At 31.1% G+C, this 23058-nt stretch overlaps 1 protein-coding gene and 1 long non-coding RNA gene across 2 annotated transcripts; one reads left to right on the top strand and one right to left on the bottom strand.

Moving 5' to 3' along the window:
* Positions 1-6170: 6170 nt before the first annotated feature.
* On the top strand, positions 6171-10651 carry LOC141702573 (protein FAR1-RELATED SEQUENCE 5-like). Its single transcript, XM_074506235.1, has 6 exons — positions 6171-6174; positions 8964-9163; positions 9573-9847; positions 9923-9974; positions 10085-10195; positions 10460-10651. The coding sequence occupies exons 1-6, from the start codon at positions 6171-6173 to the stop codon at positions 10649-10651; spliced, it is 834 nt and encodes a 277-aa protein (XP_074362336.1).
* Positions 10652-14972: 4321 nt separating this feature from the next.
* On the bottom strand, positions 14973-15324 carry LOC141702582 (uncharacterized). The gene is made up of 2 exons (XR_012567188.1): positions 15191-15324; positions 14973-15041 (listed from the first exon to the last, which is right to left on the bottom strand). It is a non-coding gene; the product is annotated as an uncharacterized LOC141702582 (long non-coding RNA).
* Between the last annotated feature and the right edge of the window lie 7734 nt (positions 15325-23058).

The raw sequence follows: 23058 nt of genomic DNA, 5'->3' as shown, positions 1-23058 counted from the left end.
AGTGTCAGCTATGATCATGATGTGTGTTCATGCAATAAGTTTTTTATGTGTGGTATTTCTGTGGTTTAAAACAAATTGGATTAGTTAAATTCCCCAAAAGTATGGTTTTCAATCGTTGGATGAAAATTGCTGAAAGTGGCAGTTCTTCAGTGTCTTTTGTTATTTCCGAAGATCATCTTAAAATGCAAAAGGTTGCAGTCAAAGTTAGTCATATCAGGTTTGAATTCCGTAAAGTGGTTAACAAAGCTGGTACAGATTTAGATAAGTTGGATCATGTTTATTGGACAGTAAAGCAATTAAGTACTGATATGGATGATGGTGATGGTAGTGTAGGTGTTATGTCGAAAGCAGAGTTTATGGCAAATGTAGTTGGTCAGAAGCTGACACAAGATGTCAAAGTTAAAGTACAAAACATATGTAAAAATAAAGGGTCAGCCTTGAAGAGATATATCAGTCTAAAAGAGAAGGCAATGAATAATGCAAATTAGAAGCCTCGGAAGGGTAAACAATGCAAAGCAACTGCTCATGACTACATGAAATGTCCACGAAAAAGAGAAAAGAAGTACAGTTCATGCAACTAGTATTCCAGATTATTTTTCCCTTCAAGGATTATGTCCTCTACCAAACTGCATTTTAAGTTAAAGGTTTTTATTTTTGTACTTATGTTTTCATGGTTTTCTAAAAATGTCTTTTGATTTTGCGACTGCCTGATATTCGTAGAGTAACCAATGATTTCACCTTCTAGGAATACCGAAAAAGAAATAGTTGCATATGTATTCTAAAATTCAAAACACAAATACAAAGACATGAATTTTGCAAGTCATTATATTTGATGTGAAGATAATAATCAATAGAAGTATAGTTTAAAACTCATACGATGATTTTCCTAAAAATTTTGGAACAATAATTCTGAATTTTGTCATGCAAATATTCTAATATTTTGGATTAGCTATTGTTGTAATCTTGTGGCTTCTTGAGTTCAGTTTCCTCAATGTTACTATTACGCATCTCACACTCTTATATCTTTAATAAATTAGAAAATTGATATTTAAGTACCAAACCATCTCAAGGAGCTTCTTGTGTATGTATTTTTAATATTTTTCATAAAAGTTACAATTTGAAAACATTTATTTAATTAGATGAAAAATATATTAAAAGTTTGGTCAACTATGGGGTTTTACTATTTGCACCACTTTTACTAAATATATTGATATTTCTCAAATAGTTAACTCAATTGACACACCGTCTTTGCGTGCACGATCTACAGAGTGTCTAGAATAAAATTACTCAAAAATATATTTTTAGGAAGTGCAATAAAAAACCGGAGATAGCAGTTTTTAGGCAGTAAGCATTTTTGGTGACTACTCTTTGCATGACCTTGACTCCGATATTTTTGTTAAATCTAAAATTTAACATTTTAAGTTCAAATTTTAAAGAGGTCTTCCTCGCTGTATAGGTCATCAACTGTTCATGTTTCATAAGTTTTAAAAAAAATTGAGGGCCATGTTTATTCCCCTGTCAGTACCACGTAACAGTTTGGCTTTCTCGACATTGTTCACTAAAACGGACTTTTCTCCGAAACCGTAAATCACCTTGACACGATCTTTATATATTTACAAACTACGAAAGAAGTTTTTTACAGTTACGGCAAGTGGAATTCAAAATTACAAGTTTTACATTTCGTAAAGCCCTAAACGCACACAAACATAACAACGGGTATATGCGTAACGATTCTCGAGTTTACTACGTGTTGGTTTTCTTAGTGTATGTGTTGGTGTTGGTTTTTTGGGAATGTTTTTTATGGTATTTTTGGAGATTTGGAACTCTTGCATCAAAATTGTGATGGTGGTAAATATCACAAGAAATTTCTTTCGACAACAAAAGACAGTTCATAATTTGTCAATCTTGGAAAAGTAATTCAGAAACAATAGAAATAAGCCTAAAAGATTTTTTAGAATTTCCGTGGATACAGTGTTTCAAATTATCGACAATAACTTCTAATAGAGGTAAAAAGATTGAACAGAAACTCGCCTTTCTTCTCATTAATCGAAACTGTTACTATTAGATACGTGAGCGAAAAAGACATAAACAACTCGATTCCATGAAAGTTTAGATGAATCTTCGTTCTCATTAATCACAGATTTTATATGCGAAACTACAATATTAGGTGGTATGTTTTCATAAACCTAATTTTCATATAACATTTTCTAGATAAATAATAAAATTGAAAAATTAAAGTAACATAATTGAAATCTTAAAACCAATCGTCAGAGTATGAACTAAGCGAAACAATTATTCAAACCATGAGATTTTTCATGTCATTACGCAATCGCTGCGAGCACAAATTTTTTTTTATCAAACCAAAGGGGAAATAGTTCCAAATAGTTGATGCAAGTCCTCAAAATTTGTTGTTGTCATTCAGAAAGCAACCTCGCCCAAAAATCCTCGCCCATTCCTAATAACATTTCACATGGGAATTATTAATTTAATTATGAGGTAAAAATAAAATTATATAGATATTTGTAGTTTAAAATTTGAAATGCTAAGCTACTATTGTAAGCTAGGATAATACCTACTGATCATCATTAGACTGATGATTTCCTTTCGATTCAAAATGGGGAGTCCCAGTGTTGTTACATCCATTATCATGATACTATAATATTTGTCATATACAGGATTAATTAGTTTAGCATTGAAGATGAAAAGCTAAAAGACTCATGTTCAATTTTAAGACCTGGTATTGTAATTTCTTAATTCCATTTAACATGAAACATGTATCAACATCTCATACTAGCGAAGTTATCAAGTTTAATGCTATGTATATGTAAAATATTAGTAATTGCTTGTTTCACGTGAAATGACTTATGTTATGCAGCTATTCCTGAGTCTTAATGATATGAAATATGATCTTAACATGATATCAGATCCTGATATCCCTGGTTGGATACTGGAGGACTCAAGCGAGTCCCTCCTACCCCAATATTCTCAATAACTATTGAAAAGATTGATATTGTACTTAAGTGTGCCCAAAAAGGGACGAGATCCCCATTGGGATCCCCATTTAATAATTGAAAATCGTAAGAATTTTTGTAATTAAAATTGCTGACTTTTAAAAAGGTAAAATTTTGAATTCGAAAATTGATGATTTTGTGCAAAGTAAAAATTTTAAATTTTATAAAATTACAAACTTTAACTACGAAGATTACAAGTTCTCATAATTCTCATTTTAATAAGTTCTTATTTGAGCAAAATATATATATTGAGAATATTTGAGCAAGATATCCCCACTTCTCTATGCATCAATATATTTTGATATCTGAATAATCTTTCATATGCTAAGTCTATACCTCGTCAAGGTCTGTGTTCACCTTGTCAGCATTTGGCATATCTTTGTCTTCCAGAAAGGTATCTCCAAAATCAAAATTGTTTCCAACGTAGTAGTCTTGATATTTGTTCTACATGTGATAACACGTAAAGGAGAAAGATGAAGATAATTATGCAGAAATATATTGATATCTAAATAATTTTGCAAATATTAAGTCAGTACCACATCAAGGTTTGTGGGCACCTTGTCAGCATTTGGCATGTCTTTGTTTACCAGAAAGGCACCTCCAAAATCATAATTGTTTCCGATGTCGTAGTCTTGATTTTTGTTCTACAAGCGATAACACGTAAAAGAGAAAGATGAAGATATTCATGCACACTTGTAGAAATTTTAAATTCTAAGACAAGATGTATAGAAGAGAAAGAGCAGAACATAAATTTATGTTAATTTTACCTCATCATCAGTTGATTTGTTTTTCTGCTCAGGGACAACATAATCGATTTGAGGATATGCAAAATCTCTCTGTGAAACAAATGTACTATAAATTTAAAAGTCTTTTAATATATTGTTCTGGTTAAATTTGAAGATGAGAAGCTATTTTTGAGACACTCCTCAAACAAACAATTAGTCCTCTGTGTATTTGCAGCAATGTATCAATATCTAAATAATTACCTCATCAAGGCTTATGTGCGCCTTGTCAGCATTTTGCATGTCTTTGTTTAGAAAGGCATCTCCAAAATTAAAACTGTTTCCGATGTAATAGTCCTTGATTGTTGTTCTACATGCGATAACACGTGGAGGAGAAATATGTACATAATCATGCAGAATATATCAATATCTAAATAATTCTACATATATTAAGTATATACCTCATCAAGGTCTGTTTGCACATTGTCAGTATTTGGCAAGTCTTTATTAACCAGAAAGACATCTCCAAAATCTAAATTGTTTCGTATGTAGTACTCTTGATTTTTATTCTACATGTGATAACACGTAAAGGAGAAAGATGAAAATAATTAGGCATATTTTGAAATTTAAATTGTAGACCTTAAGTTGTTTAGTAGAGACAGAGTAGAACATGAATTTATGTAAACTTAATATACCAAATCAGTTGACTGATAGGTACTTCCATAAACGGAAATGTTAATTTGATCAGCAGATCTGTATTGTTGCTCAGGGATAATATTATCAAATGTAGGAGATGCGAAATTTCTCTATGAAGCAAATGTATTGTAAACTTCAAGTGCACCGCCAGTATAGAAGTTTTGTGGCTGTGTTTGTTTAGAAAAGCCATTCTGATTCATGTGAATCGGAGCCAAAGTTTGGACAAAATTAAATCCACTTCTAATCTTGTCACTGCTAGAAAATTCGGGTGTTTGTGGCTGGTACATCAGACTGGGATATGTACCGTTTTGTTAGGCCACTTGGGGAAAACCTGTAGCATTACAAATCAAATAGTTTTCACCCAAGCTCATTCATGTTAACAAATGCCTGACAGAATCGTGTCAACTGTTTAATTACCTGGACTGGTTAGTAGCTTAGATTGTCCGTAACCTAGTAGTTCCTTAGGGCTGAGAAACGATGAGGACCACCTTTTCCCATTTTGGGAGTGTTTTAAACAAGTCTGGATTTTGTTCTGCTTCAGACTGTTTCTCTTGGTCGATTCGGTACTTCTGCCAATATGAATAAAGAAGACATTAGAACAGCAAAATTAGAAATTCTCGTCACACAGAAGAAAAGGAGAAAAGAGGGGGAGGAACTAACTTGCAAGTGACTGGCTACTTGTTCCCTCCTCAGTCCAGGCACATTCATTACGGTAACAATGTTCCTCGGAATAGATCCTACAACAAAAATTCATCGCGGACAATTCAAGTATGTGAGACATAATCGACATCATTAAACTGTAGTGAAAGACATGTTAAAATGTAACATCTTACCTTGAGGCCCTAGATGCTGCACAGCTCTTACAAACTTGTCATGGAGAAAAGGTGTCCAATTAAGCTTGTTCTTTTTTGTTAGAAGAGCTTTGTCTTTCGGAACTCTGAAAAACTGATCTAAAAACCGAGCAACCGCCTTCTTAATATCGTTTACTATTGCATGAAAAATTTATTATGCGCTTCAAAAAAATTGCGGTAATAAAAAAATACCTAACATAGCACTAGATAAAACTATTTTTCATAAAGCGCGGTTATATATTAATGAAATTTAAATTCAGTTATAGTGACACTCACATACAACCGGTAATTGAAAATCTTGATGAATCCATCTTTGTAGTTCAAACCCATCCATGCCTGGCATGTGGACATCAGATACCACCAGATCAAACTTAATGACTCCAGTCCGTAGGATGCGCAAAGCATCCAGAGGATCCTTGGCAGTCAATACTATGAGCAAAACAAAACAAGAAAATATTAGACGCAACATCTGTTAAGTAACGGAGCTCATTTAAAATCTAAAGATGTTAGAAAAAGGCATCTGATACTATATTCTAGAAAGATCAGTATGCCACATCAAAAGATTTGAGATGGTAATTTAAAAATCAGTCAAAATGAACCAAATCTTCTGGCAATTTTTTTATAATTTCCTCTTGTTTTAACTCGTACAATAAAATATGAATTATTAGCAGATTTATAAACAAGAAATGAATAGAGTTTATATACATACCTCGATAGGCGCATCCCTTTAGCAAACTAGCAATAAGAGATAAGCAAGTTCTATCATCGTCCACCACCAAAATGGTCACCATTTTTCCTTAGTACTTCATTGTTAGAGCCATTGTTTGATTATTTAACTTAGAATCTCCATATCTCACAGTCGAAATGAATTGAAATGTATATGCATAGCGATGGGTACCAAAATTTCGAGACTGTATAGGCTAATATACAGATGTAATGTAATTTATCCAATGGGCCTAAATATATACCAGCGTAGGGGATCTAGCTAGGGGCATTTAGGACATGACCAGCATTGTTTAAATTATAATTAAATTGACTTTTTTATATAATATCTTCCTTAAAAGTTAAGGAGTACGTCATAATTTCTCGATAAAGTAAATATTATTGGGTTCGAACTTGCATTATAATAAAAATTAGAATTTTATCATTATTTGAAATTGGATATGAATTTTAGAAAACGACTACGTAAGTTAAAGTTTATCGTTTTTATGATTTTAAAATTGACTAACATAGACAAATTCATATGTTCTGCTGGTACAGAAATTCATGACTATAAAATACAAAATATACACAAAATTATTAAACTAAAAATATAGCATTCGCATACTCAACCTAATAACGGTGAAGTATGGGCTCGGCTTAATTGGTAAAATTTGGGCAAAATTGTTACTTGTTATCCTCCGGCGTATTGGCTGTGTGGGCAACTGACCCCACTGAAATTTGAAAAACAGAAATTTTGAATGTTCGAATTTAATTAGGAAAAAAGTTATAATAAATAAGTTTTACCTTTACTCCTTTGAAAATATAGATTTATAGTAATAAATTGTTATTTGACCCCATACCATTGTGCATTATGGTAGAATAGGTTCATTATAAATATTTTGTTAATATTTCTAAATTATTTTTCTACATTCATCTTGGTCTTTACAAAATTTTTGAACTTGTGGCTCGAATTTCTAGCTACGCCAGTGGTATGCTCAAGGTTGTACTCTTAACAAACAATTGTAGTTATTGTAAATGGAAAGTGAAAGATTAAAAAAATTCGTTTAGTGTAATAAATCGGGGTTTAAAATAAATTTTATTTTTTTAATCAAGAAAATATTTATTGATAATTCTTTTTTCATATGAATTCTTTTTTCCTATGATTTTCGTGAAATGAAATTTGGATAAAGCTAAATTTCCAATAGTTGAGTTTTCGATATAAACAGGTGGAGGGTTAAAGATAAAGACAAGAGCACCTTCATTTTTCTTATAGAATAATCTCAAATTCATTATGTCATTTAATAGATGAGCAATACCTTTTTAACAATACCTTTTTATTAAAAAAAGTTATAAAAAGATGTTCAAACAATATCTTCTTAAAAATACTAAAATAAATATTAGATTGAATATATAAGTGTGATATGTATGGATTAGCTGAATCGAAGTTCTGTCCGCTTTTGGTTGACTATAAATTTCAAAGAATATTTGGTTCGAGGACCCACAAAAAAATACGATTTACGTTAATTAGTCCCAAACAATTAGCAAAAAAAGGTTATAAGCATTTCTAGTTCCTTGACAAGAAAAGGTTTAAAATGTTGCTCAGGTTCAAATCTCTTCAAAATATATTAAGGAAATAAAAAAAGAGAACTGAAATTCACACCACAGTATATATATATATATATATATATATATATATACACGATAATTTTCAAATACAAACCAATTTTCGAATAAAAATTACAACTAGTGATTGATATAGGTATAAGTAGCTAGTGTATTTTAGCTAGTGTATTACTTCATTATATGTAAAAATATATTGTGTTGATTATGTTGGGACTCCATAAAATAGTATTTTAGTGAGGTTATTATTTTATGGATTACAATTTATTTGAGGTTCACATATATATATATATATATATATATGATAGTGCTCTAAAGAGAACTTCTGAAACTGAAAACCGTAAGAATTTTCGTAATTAAAATTGCTGACTTTTAAAAAGGTAAAATTTTGAATTCGAAAATTGATGATTTTTGTGCAAAGTAAAAATTTTAAATTCTATAAAATTACAAACTTTAGCTACGAAGATTACAAGTTCTCATAATTCTCATTTTAAGTTCTTATTTGGGCAATATATATATATATATATGTATGTATATAAGCAATTGTTGAAATGAAATAATTCTTATTATATAAGTAGAATGAAATCACAACCATTTATTTTTTTCCCAAAGATTCATCCGATCCGTTTATTTTGTTATTAATTCAAAACCTTGTAGACATTTATATGGTCTAATTAATTTCAAGGTCACCATTTATTTCTATTCTTTCTCTCTATACTATTTCTCTCTCTAAGTTTTCTCTATCAATTTTCCGCATCCCGTACATTCTCTATCTTCTTCAATTTTTCTTTTTCGTGATTATCACTGAGCTCACTAAGTTCATATCTTGTTTCTTTTCATTTTTTGTAATCGATTGATTTCGTAGGTATTCTAAAGCACGATTACTTCAGATTTGTTGAAAATTTCTATGAATTAAGGTAATTACTTGCGTTTTAAACTCTTTTTATGTGTTTCATACCATTTCAGTGATTTAGTAGTTAAATGTAAAATTTAATAGTTACTTTCACTCATTATTCGACTATTATTAGTGATTATGTGTTGTGAGCTAACTTTGATTGTAGTGCGTTGTAGTTTTATTTCTTATGTATTTTGAATTTGTAAGTTATTATTGGTATTTTTTTAGTGATTATAATTTTATGTGAATCAATGTCATTTGCTTATGTCTTAAGCCTTAACTGATTATTTGACTACGATTAGTGATAATGTAGTTATTAATTAATTTTACATGTGGTACATTTGTATCATTGATGTTGCTTTTTTTATTTGTAATTGTAAACAAGTGTATTGTTAGTGATTGTTGGTTAATTATGCTATATTAATATATTTTAGTTTGTTATGACTGAATTTTTATATGCTTTTAGGTTCCAGTTGCGGTGATTCGTCTCATATTAGCCTTTTAGTAGGTGATTATGTATCTAATGGCGGTAACAGTTTATCTGAAAGTGAGATTTTTGTTTCGCGTTTTAATATTTCACATGGTGGTCATAAGTATTACATTCCAAAGTATAGTGGTGATATTTCTAAACCAGAGGTTAATCAGAGTTTTGATAGTTCGGAAAAGGTATTGAATTTTACAAGGAATATGGGAGGTTGTCTAGATTTAATGTGAGGTTGAATATTGAAATGAAAGATGATAGGGATGAAATAATTTTGAGAAAATATATTATTTGTGGAGAGCTGGTTTTAATGATCTGCCTAGAAATTTAGATGAAAGTTCTAGTAAAATTGTTAAGCGTAGGAGGACTGTTTCAGGGAGGTGCGGATGTAAAGCAATATGTGTTTTCAAACGTATTGGTCCCGACAGTATGTTATTGCTGTGTTTGAGGAAAAACACAATCATCCGTTAGCTTCTGAAGAGGGTCCTTCAATTTTTGAAAGCAAATAGAGAAATGACTAATCGTATGCGCTAACATATTGTTGATACTACTAAAGTGAATATTGGTACTAGTAAATCTTTTACTTTGATGAAGGAACAGGTTGGTGGTTATGGCAATATTGGTGCTTCGGTACATGATTTTCAGAATTTTAATAGAGATTTAAGGTGTTATGTTGGTGAGGCTGATGCACAGATATTGCTGGAAAAGTTTAAAGTTTTACATGAGACATGTGAATCATTTTATTATGCATATGATGTTGATTGTGAGGGTTATTTAACGAATCTTTTTTGGGCTGATGCTACTGCTAGAAGAAATTATGAATTAAATGGAGATGTTGTATCCTTTGATGCTACATTTAATACAAATCGGTATATTTTCTACCATTTTAGGTTTTTTTTTTAAATTGTATGATTCTTTTTGACCATTTTGTGTTTATTTAACAGGTATAACATGATCTTTGCTCCTTTTACCGGTGTGGATAAACATGATCTATGTGTCACATTTGCTGCATGTCTTCTGTTAAGAAGGATAAGAGTCATTATACATGGGCGTTTCAGCATTTTTGAAGCAATAAAGCATAATCATATTCTTATGGTTCTGACTAGTGTCATGCAATGAAAGCTGCTGTTCCTGAAGTTTTTAAAGCAACCAATGAATATCCTGCCACTAAGCATCGTTTATGCATGTGGCATATAATCCAGAAATCCCCTCTTAAGGTATGTTAGATGATAATTTTTAAATTTATTTTTTTATTTTGGTGATTTATTGCATTTGGTTGTTACTGTTTTTGTTAGATTGATTATATTTTTAACCAATACCATCTTCTTTGAAAATGATCACTGATTTCGCTTCTATAATATTATTTGTTGGTAATATTGATTTTCTTTGTTTGGCTTTTTTGGCTTCTTTTATTTATCGTTTTAAGTTGTTGAAGTGATTTCAATGTTTGATTTTTGTATTTGCTGTAATTTATTTGTCAGCTTGGCAATCGATTGTGTAAGGAAACTGACTTTATGGAGAAGATGAAGAAATTTATCTGGTCTTCAACTATTGAGCCTGATGAGTTTGAATCAGGGTGGTTATCAGTTATGAAAGAGTTTAAACTTGAATGGAACAAGTGGTTAGGAAAAATGTATTCGCTTAGAAAGTCTTGGATTCCTGCGTATTTTTGAGGTGAACCTGTGTTTGGGTAAATGAGAACTACCTCGCGGTCTAAGAGTGAGAATTTTTTCTTTAGTCAGTTTTATAGATAAGGGAGAGTACTTTATGTGAATTCTGGTTTCGGTTTGAAAATGCTATGGATAAGCGGCGGAATGAAACTCGTAGATTAAACCATGAGTCCAATTCAAGCCTGCCAATTACTGTTTCAGAGTGGTTCATTGAAGATGATGCTACTGATTTGTTTACAAGAGCTATTTTTTATAAACTTCAAGATGAGATTATTTCTTCTTGTTTGAATATGCAAATCAAGAAAATGAGTGAAGAAATTGACGGCATTACTTGTTTGGAAATCAGAGATGTTAAAGTGAAAGATAAAATCTTTAAGGTAATTATATGATATTTCATTAATTACATAGTATACTCTGTGTTGGTGATTATTACATTTGATTAAATTTTGCAGGTGAGTGTCAGCTATGATCATGATGTGTGTTCATGCAATAAGTTTTTTATGTGTGGTATTTCTGTGGTTTAAAACAAATTGGATTAGTTAAATTCCCCAAAAGTATGGTTTTCAATCGTTGGATGAAAATTGCTGAAAGTGGCAGTTCTTCAGTGTCTTTTGTTATTTCCGAAGATCATCTTAAAATACAAAAGGTTGCAGTCAAAGTTAGTCATATCAGGTTTGAATTCCGTAAAGTGGTTAACAAAGCTGGTACAGATTTAGATAAGCTGGATCATGTTCATTGGACAGTAAAGCAATTAAGTACTGATATGGATGATGGTGATGGTAGTGGAGGTGTTATGTCGAAAGCAGAGTTTATGGCAAATGTAGTTGGTCAGAAGCTGACATAAGATGTCAAGGTTAAAGTACCAAACATATGTAAAAATAAGGGTCAGCCTTGAAGAGATATATCAGCCTAAAAGAGAAGGCAATGAATAATGCAAATAAGAAGCCTCAGAAGGGTAAACAATGCAAAGCAACTGCTCATAACTACATGAAATGTCCACGAAAAAGAGAAAAGAAGTACAGTTCATGCAACTAGTATTCCAGATTATTTTTCCCTTCAAGGATTATGTCCTCTACCAAACTGCATTTTAATTTAAAGGTTTTTATTTTTGTACTTATGTTTCATGGTTTTCTAAAAATGTCTTTTGATTTTGCGACTGCCTGATATTCGTAGAGTAACCAATGATTTCACCTTCTAGGAATACCGAAAAAGAAATAGTTGCATATGTATTCTAAAATTCGAAACACAAATACAAAGACATGAATTTTGCAAGTCATTATATTTGATGTGAAGATAATAATCAATAGAAGTATAGTTTAAAACTCATACGATGATTTTCCTAAAAATTTTGGAACAATAATTCTGAATTTTGTCATGCAAATATTCTAATATTTTGGATTAGCTATTGTTGTAATCTTGTGGCTTCTTGAGTTCAGTTTCCTCAATGTTACTATTACGCGTCTCACACTCTTATATCTTTAATAAATTAGAAAATTGATATTTAAGTACCAAACCATCTCAAGGAGCTTCTTGTGTATGTATTTTTAATATTTTTCATAAAAGTTACAATTTGAAAACATTTATTTAATTAGATGAAAAATATATTAAAAGTTTGGTCAACTATGGGGTTTTACTATTTGCACCACTTTTACTAAATATATTGATTTTTCTCAAATAGTTAACTCAATTGACACACCGTCTTTGCGTGCACGATCTACAGAGTGTCTCGAATTGCACGGAATCCACTACAACATTCGGGTATATTTTTAGGAAGTGCAATAAAAAACCGGAGATGGCAGTTTTTAGGCAGTAAGCATTTTTGGTGATTACTCTTTGCATGACCTTGACTCCGATATTTTTGTTAAATCTAAAATTTAACATTTTAAGTTCAAATTTTAAAGAGGTCTTCCTCGCTGTATAGGTCATCAACTGTTCATGTTTCATAAGTTTTAAAAAAATTGAGGGCCATGTTTATTCCCCTGTCAGTACCACGTAACAGTTTGGCTTTCTCGACATTGTTCACTAAAACGGACTTTTCTCCGAAACCGTAAATCACCTTGACACGATCTTTATATATTTACAAACTACGAAAGAAGTTTTTTACAGTTACGGCAAGTGGAATTCAAAATTACAAGTTTTACATTTCGTAAATCCCTAAACGCACACAAACATAACAACGGGTATATGCGTAACGATTCCCGAGTTTACTACGTGTTGGTTTTCTTAGTGTATGTGTTGGTGTTGGTTTTCTTGGGAATGTTTTTTATGGTATTTTTGGAGATTTGGAACTCTGCATCAAAATTGTGATGGTGGTAAATATCACAAGAAATTTCTTTCGACAACAAAAGACAGTTCATAATTTGTCAATCTTGGAAAAGCAATTCAGAAACAATAGAAATAAGCCTAAAAGATTTTTTAGAATTTCCGTGGATACACTGTTTCAAATTATCGACAATAACTTCTAATAGAGGTAAAAACATTGAACAGAAACTCGCCTTTCTTCTCATTAATCGAAACTGTTTCAAGTTATCGACAATAACTTCTAATAGAGGTAAAAAGATTGAACAGAAACTCGCCTTTCTTCTCATTAATCGAAACTGTTACTATTAGAAACCTGAGCGAAAAAGACATAAACAACTCGATTCCATGAAAGTTTAGATGAATCTTCGATCTCATTAATCACAGATTTTATATCTGAAACTATAATATTAGGTGGTATGTTTTCATAAACCTAATTTTCACATAATATTTTCTAGATAAATAATAAAATTGAAAAATTAAAGTAACATAATTGAAGTCTTAAAACCAATCGTCAGAGTATAAACTAAGCGAATCAATTATTCAAACCACAAGATTTTTCTTGTCATTACGCAATCGTTGCGAGCATAAATTTTTTTTTATCAAACCAAGGGGGAAATAGTTCCAAATAGTTGATGCAAGTCCTCCAAAGTTGTTGTTGTCATTCAGAAAGCAACCACGCCCAAAAATCCTCGCCCATTCCCTAATAACATTTCACACGGGAATTATTAATTTAATTATGAGGTAAAAGTAAAATTGTATAGATATTTGTAGTTTAAAATTTGAAATGCTAAGCTACTACTGTAAGCTAGGATAATACCTGCTGATCATCATTAGACTGATGATTTCCTTTCGATTCAAAATGGGGAGTCCCAGTGTTGCATCCATTATCATGATACTATAATATTTGTCATATACAGGATTAATTAGTTTAGCATTGAAGATGAAAAGCTAAGAGACTCATGTTCAATTTTAACACCTGGTATTGTAATTTCTTAATTCCATTTAACATGAAACATATATCAACATCTCATACTAGCGGAGTTATCAAGTTTAATGCTATGTATTTGTAAAATATTAGTAATTGCTTGTTTCACGTGAAATGACTTATGTTATGCAGCTATTCCTGAGTCTTAATGATATGAAATATGATGTTAACATGATATCAGATCCTGATATCCCTGGTTACTAGAGGACTCAAGCGAGTCCCTCCTACCCCAATATTCTCAATAACTATTGAAAAGATTGATATTGTACTTTGGTGTGCCCAAAAATGGGACGAGATCCCGACTGAGATCCCCACTTAGTAATTGAAAATCGTAAGAATTTTCGTAATTAAAATTGCTGACTTTTAAAAAGGTAAAATTTTGAATTCGGAAATTGATGATTTTGTGCAAAGTAAAAATTTTAAATTTTATAAAATTACAAACTTTAACTACGAAGATTACAAGTTCTCATAATTCTCATTTTAAGAAGTTCTTATTTGAGCAAAATATATATATATATATTGAGAATATTTGAGCAAGATATCCCCACTTGTCCATGCATCAATATATTTTGATATGTGAATAATTTTTCATATGTTAAGTCTATACCTCATCAAGGTCTGTGTTCACCTTTTCAGCATTTGGCATATCTTTTTCTTCCAGAAAGGTATCTCCAAAATCAAAATTGTTTCCAACGTAGTAGTCTTGATATTTGTTCTACATGTGATAACACGTAAAGGAGAAAGATGAAGATAATCATGCAGAAATATATTGATATCTAAATAATTTTGCAAATATTAAGTCAGTTCCTCATGAAGTTTTGTGGGCACCTTGTCAGCATTTGGCATGTCTTTGTTTACCAGAAAGGCACCTCCAAAATCATAATTGTTTCCGACGTCGTAGTCTTGATTTTTGTTCTACAAGCGATGACACGTAAAAGAGAAAGATGAAGATATTCATGCACACTTGTAGAAATTTTAAATTCTAAGACAAGATGTATAGAAGAGAAAGAGCAAAACATAAATTTATGTTAATTTTACCTCAGCATCAGTTGATTCGTTTTTCTGCTCAGGGACAACAGAATCGATTTGAGGATATGCAAAATCTCTCTGTGAAACAAATGTACTATAAATTTAAAAGTCTTTTAATATATTGTTCTGGTTAAATTTGAAGATGAGAAGCTATTTCTGAGACACTCCTCAACAAACAATTAGTCCTCTGTGTATTTGCAGCAATGTATCAATATCTAAATAATTACCTCATCAAGGCTTATGTGCGCCTTGTCAGCATTTTGCATGTCTTTGTTTAGAAAGGCATCTCCAAAATTAAAACTGTTTCCGATGTAGTAGTCCTGATTGTTGTTCTACATGCGATAACACGTGAAGGAGAAATATGTACATAATCATGCAGAAAATATCAATATCTAAATAATTCTACATATATTAAGTATATACCTCATCAAGGTCTGTTTGCACATTGTCAGCATTTGGCAAGTCTTTGTTAACCAGAAAGGCATCTCCAAAATCAAAATTGTTTCGTATGTAGAACTCTTGATTTTTATTCTACATGTGATAACACGTAAAGGAGAAAGATGAAAATAATTAGGCATATTTTGAAATTTAAATTGTAAACCTTAAGTTGTTTAGCAGAGACAGAGTAGAACATGAATTTATGTAAACTTAATATACCAAATCAGTTGACTGATAGGTACTTCCATAAACGGAAACGTTAATTTGATCAGCAGATCTGTATTGTTGCTCAGGGACAACATTATCAAATGTAGGAGATGCGAAATTTCTCTGTGAAGCAAATGTATTGTAAACTTCAAGTGCACCGCTAGTATAGTAGTTTTGTGGCTGTGTTTGTTTAGAAAAGCCATTCTGATTCATGTGAATCGGAGCCAAAGTTTGGACAGAATTAAATCCACTGCTAATCTTGTCACTGCTAGAAAATTCGGGTGTTTGTGGCTGGTACATCAGACTGGGATATGTACCGTTTGTTAGTCCACTTGGAGGAAAACCTGTAGCATTACAAATCAAATAGTTTTCACCCAAGCTCATTCATGTTAACAAATGCCTGACAGAATCGTGTCAACTGTTTAATTACCTGGACTGGTTAGTAGCTTAGATTGTCCGTAACCTAGTAGTTCCTTATGGCTGAGAAACGATGAGGACCACCTTTTCCCATTTTGGAGTGTTTTAAACAAGTCTGGATTTTGTTCTGCTTCAGACTGTTTCTCTTGGTCGATTCGGTACTTCTGCGAATATTAGAATAAAGAAGACATTAGAACAGCAAAATTAGAAATTCTCGTCACACAGAAGAAAAGGAGAAAAGAGGGGGAGGAACTAACTTGCAAGTGACTGGCTACTTGTTCCCTCCTCAGTCCAGGCACATTCATTACGGTAACAATGTTCCTCGGAATAGATCCTACAACAAAAATTCATCGCGGACAATTCAAGTATGTGAGACATAATCGACATCATTAAACTGTAGTGAAAGACATGTTAAAATGTAACATCTTACCTTGAGGCCCTAGATGCTGCACAGCTCTTACAAACTTGTCATGGAGAAAAGGTGTCCAATTAAGCTTGTTCTTTTTTGTTAGAAGAGCTTTGTCTTTCGGAACTCTGTTTTTGCCATGATTATGATCTTCATTATCAGTTATCTGAAGCTTTCGCTTCGATTTCTTTTCATATAACTTATTACCAGTGTCATCTTCATTGTCCTTAGCAGAACTATCATCAGATATTAAGTTTTTCCCTTTAGCTAGATTCTTTTTCCATTGGTTCACAAAATCCCATATTGATTTCAAGTCTTCTGTAGTAATGGGCTTAACTACGAAAAGGGAAGCTCCACTCTGACTTCCCTCGCATAGATTACTAGCTTCTCTGTCACCTGACATCACTAACAATAAAATTTCAAGAGTTTGATTAGTCTGTTGGTGAAGATCATTGAGGGAACTGTACAACTAAAATTGAGGAAAAAAACAATCAAAAAGATTGATACTAATCATCTGAAAAACTGATCTAAAAACCGAGCAACCCGCCTTCTTAATATCGTTTACTATTGCATGAAAAATTTATTATGCGCTTCAAAAAAATTGCGGTAATAAAAAAAATACCTAACATAGCACTAGATAAAACTATTTTTCATAAAGCGCGGTTATATATTAATGAAATTTAAATTCAGTTATAGTGACACTCACATACAACCGGTAATTGAAAATCTTGATGAATCCATCTTTGTAGTTCAAACCCATCCATGCCTGGCATGTGGACATCAGATACCACCAGATCAAACTTAATGACTCCAGTCCGTAGGATGCGCAAAGCATCCAGAGGATCCTTGGCAGTCAATACTATGAGAAAACAAAACAAGAAAATATTAGACGCAACATCTGTTAAGTAACGAGCTCATTTAAAATCTAAAGATGTTAGAAAAAGGCATCTGATACTATATTCTAGAAAGATCAGTATGCCACATCAAAAGATTTGAGATGGTAATTTAAAAATCAGTCAAAATGAACCAAATCTTCTGCAATTTTTTTTATAATTTCCTCTTGTTTTTAACTCGTACAATTAAAATATGAATTATTAGCAGATTTTATAAACAAGAAATGAATAGAGTTTATATACATACCTCGATAGGCGCATCCCTTTAGCAAACTAGCAATAAGAGATAAGCAAGTTCTATCATCGTCCACCACCAAAATGGTCACCATTTTTTCCTTAGTACTTCCATTGTTAGAGCCATTGTTTTGATTATTTAACTTAGAAATCTCCATATCTCACAGTCGAAATGAATTGAAATGTATATGCAATAGTGATGGGACCAAAATTTCGAGACTGTATAGGCTAATATACAGATGTAAGTGTAATTTATCCAATGTGCCTAAATATATACCGCGTAGGGGGATCTAGCTAGGGGCATTTAGGACATGACAAGCATTGTTGTAAATTATAATTAAATTGACTTTTTTTATATAATATCTTCCTTAAAAGTTAAGGAGTACGTCATAATTTCTCGATAAAGTAAAATATTATTGGGTTCGAACTTGCATTATAATAAAAATAGAATTTTATCATTATTTGAAATTGGATATGAATTTTAGAAAATGATACGTAAGTTAAAGTTTATCGTTTTTATGATTTTAAAATTGACTAACATAGACAAAATTCATATGTTCTGCTGGTACAGAAATTCATGACTATAAAAATACAAAATATACACAAAATTATTAAACTAAAAATATAGCATTCGCATACTCAACCTAATCACGGTGAAGTATGGGCTCGGCTTAATTGGTAAAATTTGGGCAAAATTGTTACTTGTTATCCTCCGGCGTATTGGCTGTGTGGGCAACTGACCCCACTGAAATTTGAAAAACAGAAATTTTGAATGTTCGAATTTAATTAGGAAAAAAGTTATAATAAATAAGTTTTACCTTTACTCCTTTGAAAATATAGATTTATAGTAATAAATTGTTATTTGACCCCATACCATTGTGCATTATGGTAGAATAGGTTCATTATAAATATTTTGTTAATATTTCTAAATTATTTTCTACATTCATCTTGGTCTTTACAAAATTTTTGAACTTGTGGCTCGAATTTCTAGCTACGCCAGTGGTTATGCTCAAGGTTATACTCTTAACAAACAATTGTAGTTATTGTAAATGGAAAGTGAAAGATTAAAAAAATTCGTTTAGTGTAATAAATCGGGGTTTAAAATAAATTTTAATTTTTTAATCAAGAAAATATTTATTGATAATTCTTTTTTCATATGAATTCTTTTTTCCTATTGATTTCGTGAAATGAAATTTGGATAAAGCTAAATTTCCAATAGTTGAGTTTTCGATATAAACAGGTGGAGGGTTAAAGATAAAGACAAGAGCACCTTCATTTTTCTTATAGAATAATCTAAAATTCATTATGTCATTTAATAGATGAGCAATACCTTTTTAACAATACCTTTTTATTAAAAAAAGTTATAAAAAGATGTTCAAACAATATCTTCTTAAAAATATTAAAATAAATATTAGATTGAATATATAAGTGTGATATGTATGGATTAGCTGAATCGAAGTTCTGTCCGCTTTTGGTTGACTATAAATTTCAAAGAATATTTGGTTCGAGGACCCACAAAAAAATACGATTTACGTTAATTAGTCCAAAACAATTAGCAAAAAAAGGTTATAAGCATTTCTAGTTCCTTGACAAGAAAAGGTTTAAAATGTTGCTCAGGTTCAAATCTCTTCAAAATATATTAAAGGAAATAAAAAAAAGAGAACTGAAATTCACACCACAGTAAGTATATATATATATATATACACGATAATTTTCAAATACAAACCAATTTTAGAATAAAAATTACAAACTAGTGATTGATATAGGTATAAGTAGTGATTATAAACTAGAGAAAATATAATATTTTAGCTAGTGTATTACTTCATTAGATGTAAAAATATATTGTGTTGATTATGTTGGGACTCCATAAAATAGTATTTTAGTGAGGTTATTATTTTATGGATTACAATTTATTTGAGGTTCACACATATATATATATATATATGATAATGCTCTAAAGAGAACTTCTGAAACAGAAAACCGTAAGAATTTTCGTAATTAAAATTGCTGACTTTTAAAAAGGTAAAATTTTGAATTCAAAAATTGATGATTTTGTGCAAAGTAAAAATTTTAAATTTTATAAAATTACAAACTTTAGCTACGAAGATTACAAGTTCTCATAATTCTCATTTTAAGAAGTTCTTATTTGAGCAATATATATATATATATATATGTATGTATATAAGCAATTGTTGAAATGAAAATAATTCTTATTATATAAGTAGAATGAAATCACAGCCATTTATTTTTTTCCCAAAGATTCATCCGATCCGTTTTTTTGTTATTAATTCAAAACCTTGAAGACATTTATATGGTCTAATTCATTTCAAGGTCACCATTTATTTCTATTCTTTCTCTCTATACTATTTCTCTCTCTAAGTTTTCTCTATCAATTTCCGCATCCCGTACATTCTCTATCTTTCTACAATTTTTCTTTTTCGTGATTATCACTGAGCTCACTAAGTTCATATCTTGTTTCTTTTCATTTTTTGTAATCGATTGATTTCGTAGGTATTCTAAAGCACGATTACTTCAGATTTGTTGAAAATTTCTATGAATTAAGGTAATTACTTGCGTTTTAAACTCTTTTTATGTGTTTCATACCTTTCAGTTGATTTAGTAGTTTAAATGTAAAATTTAATAGTTACTTTCACTGATTATTCGACTATTATTAGTGATTATGTGTTGTAAGCTAACTTTGATTGTAGTGTGTTTGTAGTTTTATTTCTTATGTATTTTGAATTTGTAAGTTATTATTGGTATTTTTTTAGTGATTATAATTTTATGTGAATCAATGTCATTTGCTTATGTCTTAAGCCTTAACTGATTATTTGACTACGATTAGTGATAATGTAGTTATTAATTAATTTTACATGTGGTACATTTGTTATCATTGATGTTGCTTTTTTTATTTGTAATTGTAAACAAGTGTATTGTTAGTGATTGTTGGTTAATTATGCTATATTAATATATTTTAGTTTGTTATGACTGAATTTTTTATATGTTTTTAGGTTCCAGTTGCGGTGATTCGTCTCATATTAGCCGTTTAGTAGGTGATTATGTATCTAATGGCGGTAACAGTTTATCTGAAAGTGAGATTTCTGTTTCGCGTTTTAATATTTCACATGGTGGTCATAAGTATTACATTCCAAAGTATAGTGGTGATATTTCTAAACCAGAGGTTAATCAGAGTTTTGATAGTTTGGAAAAAGGTATTGAATTTTACAAGGAATATGGGAGGTTGTCTAGATTTAATGTGAGGTTGAATATTGAAATGAAAGATGATAGGGATGAAATAATTTTGAGAAAATATATTATTTGTGGGAGAGCTGGTTTTAATGATCTGCCTAGAAATTTAGATGAAAGTTCTAGTAAAATTGTTAAGTGTAGGAGGACTGTTTCAGGGAGGTGCGGATGTAAAGCAATATGTGTTTTCAAACGTATTGATCCGACAAGTATGTTATTGCTGTGTTTGAGGAAAAACACAATCATCCGTTAGCTTCTGAAGAGGGTCTTCAATTTTTGAAAGCAAATAGAGAAATGACTAATCGTATGCGCTAACATGTTGTTGATACCGCTAAAGTGAATATTGGTACTAGTAAATCTTTTACTTTGATGAAGGAACAGGTTGGTGGTTATGGCAATATTGGTGCTTCGGTACATGATTTTCAGAATTTTAATAGAGATTTAAAGGTGTTATGTTGGTGAGGCTGATGCACAGATATTGCTGGAAAAGTTTAAAGTTTTACATGAGACATGAGAATCATTTTATTATGCATATGATGTTGATTGTGAGGGTCATTTAACGAATCTTTTTTGGGCTGATACTACTGCTAGAAGAAATTATGAATTAAATGGAGATGTTGTATCCTTTGATGCTACATTTAATACAAATCGGTATATTTTCTACCATTTTAGGTTTTTTTTTAAATTGTATGATTCTTTTTGACCATTTTGTGTTTATTTTAACAGGTATAACATGATCTTTGCTCCTTTTACCCGGTGTGGATAAACATGATCTATGTGTCCAATTTGCTGCATGTCTTCTTGTTAAGAAGGATAAGAGTCATTATACATGGGCGTTTCAGCATTTTTGAAGCAATAAAGCTAATCATATTCTTATGGTTCTGACTAGTGTCATGCAATGAAAGCTGCTGTTCCTGAAGTTTTAAAGCAACCAATGAATATCCTGCCACTAAGCATCGTTTATGCATGTGGCATATAATCCAGAAATCCCCTCTTAAGGTATGTTAGATGATAATTTTTAAATTATTTTTTTATTTTGGTGATTTATGGCATTTTGGTTGTTGACTGTTTTTGTTAGATTGATTTATATTTTTTAAAACCAATACCATCTTCTTGAAAATGATCACTGATTTCGCTTCTATAATATTATTTGTTGGTATATTGATTTTCTTTGTTTGGCTTTTTTGGCTTCTTTATTTAATCGTTTTAAAGTTGTTGAAGTGATTTCAATGTTTGATTTTTGTATTTGCTGTAATTTATTGTCAGCTTGGCAATCGATTGTGTAAGGAAACGAGCTTTATGGAGAAGATGAAGAAATTTATCTGGTCTTCAACGATTGAGCCTGGAGTTTGATCAGGGTGGTTATCACTTATTAAAGAGTTTTAAACTTTAATGGACAAGTGGTTAGAAAAATGTTAGTCGCTTAGAAAGTCTTGGATTCCTGCGTATTTTTGAGGTGAACCTGTGTTTGGGTAAATGAGAACTACCTCGCGGTCTAAGAGTGAGAATTTTTTCTTTAGTCAGTTTTATAGATAAGGGAGTACTTTATGTGGATAAGCGGCGGAATGAAACTCGTAGATTAAACCATGAGTCCAATTCAAGCCTGCCAATTACTGTTTCAGAGTGGTTCATTGAAGATGATGCTACTGATTTGTTTACAAGAGCTATTTTTTATAAACTTCAAGATGAGATTATTTCTTCTTGTTTGAATATGCAAATCAAGAAAATGAGTGAAGAAATTGATGGCATTACTTGTTTGGAAATCAGAGATGTTAAAGTGAAAGATAAAATCTTTAAGGTAATTGTATGATATTTCATTAATTACATAGTATACTCTGTGTTGGTGATTATTACATTTGATTAAATTTTGCAGGTGAGTGTCAGCTATGATCATGATGTGTGTTCATGCAATAAGTTTTTTATGTGTGGTATTTCTGTGGTTTAAAACAAATTGGATTAGTTAAATTCCCCAAAAGTATGGTTTTCAATCGTTGGATGAAAATTGCTGAAAGTGGCAGTTCTTCAGTGTCTTTTGTTATTTCCGAAGATCATCTTAAAATACAAAAGGTTGCAGTCAAAGTTAGTCATATCAGGTTTGAATTCCGTAAAGTGGTTAACAAAGCTGGTACAGATTTAGATAAGCTGGATCATGTTCATTGGACAGTAAAGCAATTAAGTACTGATATGGATGATGGTGATGGTAGTGGAGGTGTTATGTCGAAAGCAGAGTTTATGGCAATGTAGTTGGTCAGAA

Source organism: Apium graveolens, unplaced genomic scaffold (assembly GCF_009905375.1).
Source record: "Apium graveolens cultivar Ventura unplaced genomic scaffold, ASM990537v1 ctg5284, whole genome shotgun sequence".
Lineage (NCBI taxonomy): Eukaryota > Viridiplantae > Streptophyta > Magnoliopsida > Apiales > Apiaceae > Apium > Apium graveolens.
This window is presented reverse-complemented; position numbering and strand designations above follow the sequence as displayed.